General features: G+C 44.1%; 1 protein-coding gene across 1 annotated transcript; it reads left to right on the top strand.

Moving 5' to 3' along the window:
• Positions 1-7609: 7609 nt before the first annotated feature.
• Positions 7610-8080, top strand: LOC109157331 (protein NYNRIN-like). Its single transcript, XM_019305230.1, has one exon. It carries the CDS (start codon positions 7610-7612, stop codon positions 8078-8080), a length of 471 nt encoding a protein of 156 aa, XP_019160775.1.
• The last annotated feature ends 610 nt before the right edge of the window (positions 8081-8690 follow it).

The following is an 8690-nucleotide window of genomic DNA, read 5'->3' as shown; positions in this document are numbered from 1 at the left end:
CACACCATTAGGTGTGAGTAAAAACACCATACACTGTTCGGAAATACACCATTGGGGGTGGTGAGTTATATGGTGTGTTTTTTTGAGTCTGTGGTGTATTTTGTGATTTTTTATTACATTTCATTGGGGTGTGTTTTTATTACACTGTTGGTGCATATTGTTAACACTGTTGGTGTATTCTGGAATTTGACCGCACCGCCGCACCGTAAGACCCCGCCGCATATGAGCGCTCTTCTATATATATATATATATATATATATATATATATATATATATATATATATAGAAATAAGAAAAGTCATTTTGAAGCAGGAAGATATATCCTAGGAAACTCTAGTTTCAAAACTGGAATAGACTCGACAAATAGGGATAAGCACATTCAACAGTTATAATCAAGCATATATCCTATGGTCACAGATTCGCTTCATCCTTTCCCTATCACCATTCAATTCGTATCTCAGGACACAAGCATACTTTAGTGGCGCCACAGGACCAATCACATGCCCATACATGAGGGTCAGCGCATATAGCTCTGACACGGCCCCGCAGCACCCTGCCTCGTATCGCAATACGAAGGGGTCGATCGCAACCGACCAATGAACCGCAGCTCATCATAATGTTTGATCGCAACCAAACAGTGGACCGCAGCCCAAGAGTGATCATCTGACCGCAGCCAGGAATATGAACTGCAGCTCATGTAAAACGTTTGATCACAACCAAACGGTGGACCGCAGCCTGAAAGTGATCATTTGACCGCAGCCAGGAATATGAACCGCAGCTCATGTAAAACGTGTGATCGCAACCAAACGGTGGACCGCAGCCCAAGAGTGTAATTCTGACCGCAGCCAGCTTCTGAACCGCAGCTTAGGAATAACCAATTTGATCGCAACCAAATTGGGGTATCATGCACACATAACACATAGCAAGCACATGCAACTCATATTAACACATTGGGAGAGGGGAGAAAACGTATAAAGAAACCTATGCGTGCTCATCCATAAACTAGGAATAGTCCTGAGGGGTTCACACTTCTTTCACCTAGGCCAACGGGATACCAATTCAACTAGCATGCGATATATAAGACTCATTTATCCTACGAACGGTACCCGAAACATCAAACTAGACTTAGGCACGATAAACGGAGTCTGTTGGGACACCACGAGGGTCGGGGAAACATCAAACGGGGAAGCCAGAGTCCCGAGTTGGACAATTTCCAGCGGGTAGCTGGTGGGTGGAGGACCACCCGCCGGCTGCCCGTCGGCAACAAGTCTCCGGGCAGCGGGTGCCCGGCGGGCAGTTGCCTGCCTGCCGGCGACGCCCTTCTCGGGCAGCGGGTAGGTGGCCGGTCCCCCTACCCCCACCTACCCCGCACTGACTCTTTATCAAAATAAACGTCCCGGGATCCGTTGTGGAACCCGAAACCATGCTTAGATACTTTTAAACGCAATTGATGACACCACGTAGACAATTAACGAATCAAAAGCAAGAATCATATAGCACATATCCTATCATGACTTCTAAACATAATCAACTCCCGAGCATGCGAAATCCCACCCAATTATATCAAGAATAACACGATACGAAATTCCCAATTTTAACCTAGGGCTCTAATCATATTCAAATCAATAAAATCATAGTTCATTTTTTAATTACCAAAACATCAAGATTCATCAAGAACATCACATAATCATCAAGAACCTCTTATCATCATCAAGATCATCAAGATCACACATAAAATTATCTCACAATCATAAAGAGCATATCATCAATATCATAAACGATTCATCAAGACACAAGTATAGAGAGGAGGCCAAAGAATATAATTATAGCAAGGAATATAGATTTTGTTGAGACATGGGTTACCTCTTAACCTTTATTAATTCCTTGGCTATGAAGGGTCTTTCTTTAAGCTTTCTTCTTTCTTGATTTCTCCTAAGGGAATTCTTAGAACTTCTTGTGTGGTGTAAGATATAGGTGCCTCTTATAACCTTATTTATATATTTAAGAGTCCTAATTAGGGTCTAAGTGCTATGGGTTTACTAATTATATTCCTTATAGGACTAAGGACTTGTTTTAGGGATAAGGGTCCATGGTCCACAGTGGACCATATTAATTAATTAAAGAGAATCCTAATCATAATCTGAATAGTAAAAGTCCTACTTCCTTTATTCTTAATAGATAAATAGGTCTAGGATTCCTAAATAGAATCTGACTAGTAAAAGATTTACTTTCTTTATTCCTAATAGGCTTAAAACTCTAGTTTAGGCAAGGGTCCATGATTCATGGTGGACCTTATTAATTATTTAAAGGGAAACCTAACCAATTTAAATCATATTTGATTATTATTAACGGGATTAATTAAATAATTAATCCGGGATTGAAGGCCGTAACACGGGGTGTTACAGGTTCAGAAGTCGGTTGAAGACCGAATGGATTGTTCCCGGACTAAAGGTTCGGAAGTGGCTGAAGGCCAAATGGATTGTTCCTGAGCAAAGGCTCAGAAGTGGCTAAGGCCAAACTAATTCACTTCTTGGACTACAGGTCCAAATATGGGCCTTGGTGATATGACCCACCGACCTGGACGCGCCAGGCGGTGTGTAGGGCCAACAAGCCGAGGAAGGCTGTAGTCCACCGACCTGAGCAATCAGGCGGTGTGTAGGGCTACGGCTGGCTGCGATCCACCGAGTGATGGGACAGCGGTGTGTAGGGCCGTAGTCTCCGAGGATCTTCGCCCACCGACTGAGTTTAGCTCAGCGGTGTGTCGGGCTTGATCCGCTACGGTCCACCGACTTTACTCATCAACGGTGTGTAGGGTCGTAAGTCCCCCCTTGTTAAGGGGATCGCGGTCCACCGACTGTGCGCGTCAGCGGTGTGTCGGATCGTGGTCCGACGTTGAGTTCGTCAGCGGTTCTCAAAGGGTTGGTTGCGATCAACTCCCCTAGTACCACGGTACTGAGGTAGGGTGCTGTGGGACCGTGTTAATGCTATAAGCATTAACCCTCATGTTCGGGGCATGCTATTGGTCCCGTGGCGCCATCAACGATTATGTGATATGAATGGTGATTTAATAATGATGTGTTTTAATTGGAAAGCGATCTGTGACCTTAGATGCATATTCCTTATGATGTTATCTCTACTTAACTGTTTATTATTGTTTGATGTGATTATCCCTAATTGCTGAGTCTATTCCCGGTTTTTAAAACTAGTGTCTCTTAGGTATATATCTTCCTGCTTCAAAATGATTTTCGTATATCTATATATATCTATCTATAATGTATTTCAACGCGTTGGAGTGGGTTACCGGCATTTCTCGTTGAACAGATATATTTGGCTTTCAGGCACCGATGAGTAGATCCCAGAGCGCGCTAGAAGACCGTGGATTAGATAGATAGTCTTTCCTTTCGGCCTGCGTGCCACAATGATGTATTGAGGATATTTAGTTAGTCTAGCCTGTGCATCTTAGTTCTCCAGCTCAGATGTGGCATAGCACCCCGTACACTTACAATTAGTAACGCTCTGTTTGGGATTTTATGAGAAATTACCTTTATCATATAAGTTTTAAAAGTTTCAAAATCTTGGGGTGTTACAGAAGGGCTCAACATATGAAACTTGCCTAGCTCCTCCAAGGCTCCTGGGAAACAAGAAGTCGAAAAAGTAAATAAACCATTTCCAAAGCAAGAAAAGAAGGAAGTGATGAGTGTGAAAGCTACTCCAATGACAGTCTTCACTAAGACAACCGAAAGGCCTAGGCCAAGATCATTTTCTAGCCCGTCAAGGGGTGGTAGAAGGCCGACAATTGAAGAAAGTCAGGAGAAGACTTATCCTTTCATGGATTCCGATGTATCTTCTATGTTTGATGAGCTACTCAAACTTAGACTCATTGAGTTGTCGGAAATGAAACGTCCTGATGAAGCTACAAGGGTGGATGACCCAAATTACTGTAAGTACCACCGTCTTCTTGGTCACCCAATTGAGAAATGCTTTATCTTCAAAGACAAAGTTATGGCACTGGCCAGGGATGGGAAAATTGAGCTCGCTGATCCTATCCCTCCGAGCTATGAAGGACCTTGGTATATCTACGGATGAGCTTGCCCAAAGTCGTCTAATGATACAAGGCTTCAACCAAGGAGGGCAAAGATTAATCGGCATCATCAGACTTGACTTAAGAATTGGAAGCCTAAGTTCGGGTGTCCTCTGCCACGTCATAGATGCGAGGACATCTTATAACTTGTTACTTGGAAGGCCGTGGATACATGAAAATGGGGTGGTGACCTCGTCTTGGAATCAATGCCTCATGTTTGAAAATAACGGTGTAGTTGAAAAGGTTATCGCCGATGAAAGCCCTTTCACAGAGGCTGAGTCTTACTTCGCGGATGCAAAGTTCTACATTAAAAGGAAAGTTATTGTTGAAGATATTGAGGAAAGAAATGATGATCCACCTTCCCAATCAAAGTCAAAGGGAAAACAAGTTGTAGAGGGAGATCAACACAACACGAAACTCATCTTCCAGCTTGCAAGGATTGATACACTCAAAGCAAATGCAGCAAAATCATCCGAAGATAAAGGTGGTGATAAAGTGGGCCAAATATTCCCTGCCAAGCGTATCGAGGGTTTCGACCCTAACGCTTATAAGCTTCTAGCCAAGGCTGGCTATAACCCCAATGAGCCATAGAAGTTGGGAAAGCTTATCCCAGAAGCCGGTGGTAAAGGCAAGGCAAGTCACCAAGAACCTCAAACGTGCAAAGGGTTGGGCTATGTCCCCCCTAAACCAGTGCGAATTCTTATAAACAGGGCTGCAAGTAATTGTATATCCGCGAAGGGAAGCGAGTATGACCCAAAACTCACTCCTTCCAATGATAATGGGCAAGACAAAAAGAAGTCAGTCTTCGACCGAATCGGTAAGGCGGACTCTCGGCGCTCAGTCTTTGATAGACTGGGGTCAAATCCTAAAGCCCTATAGGGAAAGTCAATGCATGATCGACTTGGAGCTGTCCAAGTTGTTAAAGACAGTGCCAATGTTCCTGCTGAAGTGGAACCTCCCAAAAGGCTTAGAAGCATGATTCCTTCTTGGATGAGACGAGAAACATATATTCATGTTTCATGTGGTGAAGTGTTGAAAGTCCAACCGAAGACCATTGTACAGACTCGTGTACATAAAGTGGAAAATGAGGAAAGCATAGGCTCAAGTGATGATGTACCACCAACCACTCAGGGATAGGTGGCATCGTCGTTCCATATCACTTTGTGTGGTGCGACCCCGATTGAGGGGGAAGATGCAGAGGATGCACCCCATGAGTTAGAAGAAGGGGTATGAGCCGCGGTGGATGAATTAAAAGAAGTTGATCTGGGAACTCCTGAAAATCCTCGTCCTATCTCCATTATCGCACTCCTATCTGATGAAGATGAAGAAATCTATGTCACATTGCTGAAAGAATATATTGATGTCTTTGCATGGACATACAAGGAGATGTCAGGGTTAGACCCAAAGGAAGCTGTGCACCGCTTAGCAGTGAAGAAGGGGTGTCGTCCGGTTAAGCAAGCTCAACGACGCTTCCGCCCCGAGCTCATTCCCTCGATTGAAACAGAAGTTAATAAGCTTATTGAGGCTGGCTTCATTCGTGAAGTTAAATATCCAACCTGGATATCCAGTATTGTACCCGTGTGCAAGAAAAACGGCCAGATCCGCGTCTGCATAGATTTTCGGGACCTTAATGTGGCATGCCCGAAAGATGACTTCCCGCTTCCTATCACGGAGTTAATGATAGATGTCGTGACTGGGCATGAGATCCTGTCATTCATGGATGGCTCCTCCGGTTGCAATCAAATCCGCATGGCGCCGGAAGATGAAGACTTAACTGCATTTCGAAAGCCAAAAGGCATCTACTGTTACAAAGTAATGCCCTTTGGTTTGAAAAATGCAGGTGCTACATACCAACGGGCTATGTAGACAATATTTGATGATATGCTACACAAAATGGTCGAAAGCTACGTAGATGACCTGGTTGTGAAGTCGAAGTTGCGCACAAATCACTTGGTGCATTTATGGCAAGTCTTCGACCGCCTACGAAAGTTTCAACTCAAAATGAATCCCTTGAAATGTGCTTTTGGGGTTGCTGCTGGAAAGTTCCTCGGGTTTACTGTTCGACACAGGGGCATCGAGATTGAACAAGCCAAAATTGATGCCATAATGAAGATGCCTGAGCCAAGAAACCTTCATGAGCTTAAAAGCTTACAAGGGAAGTTGGCTTACATCCGAAGGTTCATATCAAACCTAGCGGGAAGATGTCAACCTTTTAGCCGGTTGATGAAAAAGGGCATCCCATTCATATGGGATGAGGCATGCAAGAACGCATTTGACAGTATCAAGTCATACTTGATGAAGTCTCCTGTGCTAACCGTTCCTGTTCATGGTCGCCCGCTGATCCTTTATATCTCCGCCCAAGACAGTTCTGTGGGCGCCTTCCTTGCTCAGGAAAACGACAAGGGGAAAGAGAATGCTCTCTACTATCTCAGTAGAATGATAACCCCGAACGAGTTAAAGTACTCCCCAATTGAAAAGCTATGTTTGGCACTTGTGTTCGCCATCAAAAAACTTAAGCACTACTTCGAGGCTCATACCATCCGGCTTGTTTCCAAAGCAAACCCGGTGAAATATGTTATGTCGAAGGTCGTTCTCTCCGACGGCCTCGCAAGGTGGTACTTATTGATTCAATAGTTTGAAATTATATATGTGCCGCAAAAGTCTGGCAAGGGGCAAGCCTTAGCCGATTTCCTAGCAGACCACCCAATACCTGCTGAATGGGAGTTGTCTGACGATTTGCCTGATGAAGATGTGCTTGTCATTGAAGTCCTACCCCCATGGAAGATGTACTTTGCTGGAGTTGTCTTCGTCACTCCAGAAAGCGAAGTGTTGCCATATTCATTCACCTTGACCGAGCAATGTTCAAACAATGTTGCTGAGTACCAAACATTGATACTTGGGCTCGAAATAGCGGCTGATATGAAGCAACTGAGAATTAACATTTATGGAGATTCAAAGTTGATCATAAACCAAGTGTTGGGTCTATATGAACTGTAAAAGTCGGAGTTAGTCCCATATAACACCTATGCAAAGATAGTAATGCAATGGTTAGGGGATGTCACAATTGAACATATACCAACGAAAGAAAACAAGCAGGCTGACGCCTTAGCCGCATTGGCTTCAACTATTGCTCATCCTGCAGCCCGAGTGCGAGTATGTCAAAAGTTGGTAGTTCCACCAATCTTCAATGAAGACGGCTCAGTTGATGAAACTGTTGAACTCCCTACTGCCTCAGTGTATGATATTGGCAAAGACGACTGGAGGCAATCGCTAATTGACTACCTCACCGATGGAAAGTTACTCGAAGATCTACGTAAGAGGGTGGATATAAAGCGTCGAGCTCTTCGCTTCATCTACTATAAAGAGACGTTGTATCGTCGTTCATTCGAGGGAGTCTTTCTCTGATGCCTAGGGGAAGAGGAAGCTTTACAAGCTATGCAAGAAGCTCATTCTGGGGTTTGCGGTGCACATCAATCCGGTCCCAAGTTACACTTCCATATTAAGCGAATAGGCTATTATTGGCCGATAATGGTAAATGATTGCATAGACTATGCTCGAAGGTGTCAAGCATGTCAATATCATGCAAAATTTATCCATCAACCACCAGAACCTCTACACCCAACAGTTGCATGTTGGCCATTTGATGCTTGGGGACTTGATGTGGTTGGCCCAATTACGCCTAAGTCATCTGCAGGGCACGCATACATACTAGCTGCCACCGACTACTTCTCAAAGTGGGCGGAAGCTGTGGCATTGAAGGAGGTGAAGAAAGAAAATATTGCAGACTTTCTCTGTGTCCACATCATCAATCGATTTGGTATCTCGCGATATATCTTAACAGATTACGGTAAGCCCTTTGACAACAAGTTGATGGACAAGATCTGCAAGCTTTTTGACTTTAAGCAGCGAAACTCATCAGCTTACTATGCAGCTGCAAATGGGCTTGCTGAAGCTTTTAACAAGACCTTATGCAATTTGTTGAAGAAAGTGGTCTCATAGTCGAAAAGGGACTGGCATGACATATGGAAGAAGCTTTGTGGGCGTATAGAACTACATACCGCACACCTACTCAAAGAACTCTATATTCTTTGGTGTATGGTGTAGAAGCGGTCTTGCCTCTAGAACGTCAAATACCTTCCTTAAGGTTGGCTATACAAGAGGGGCTTACTGATGAAGAAAATGCTAAGTTGCGCTTAGCTGAGCTAGAAGCCTTGGATGAAAAACGTCTGCAGGCACAACAAAGCTTGGAGTGCTATCAAGCTCGCATGTCTAGAGCTTTTAACAAAAGGGTAAGGAACCGTTCCTTTCAAATTGGGGACAAAGTCCTAGCTGTTCATAGGCCCATCATTGTCACGAGAAAAACCGGCCACAAGTTCACTTCAAGGTGGGATGGTCCCTACGTGATTTTAGAAGTTTACACCGGCTGGGCCTATAAGCTAATTAGTGAAGATGGTTTGAATATCGGTCCGATTAATGGAAGGTTCCTAAAGCTTTACCATCCTTAAACTTGGGGTGTCAGCACAAGTCGCGAAATTATGACGAACGACTCCGGTCCACCAAAATGCAGCACGTGGTTAAACTGCTAATGCATCTCGCTTTGTCTATGGGT

The sequence above is a fragment of the Ipomoea nil genome, unplaced genomic scaffold (genome assembly GCF_001879475.1).
Source record: "Ipomoea nil cultivar Tokyo-kokei standard unplaced genomic scaffold, Asagao_1.1 scaffold2779, whole genome shotgun sequence".
Taxonomy (NCBI): Eukaryota; Viridiplantae; Streptophyta; class Magnoliopsida; order Solanales; family Convolvulaceae; genus Ipomoea; species Ipomoea nil.
Note: the sequence above shows the minus strand (reverse complement) of the source record. Positions and strands in the feature narration are given on the sequence as shown.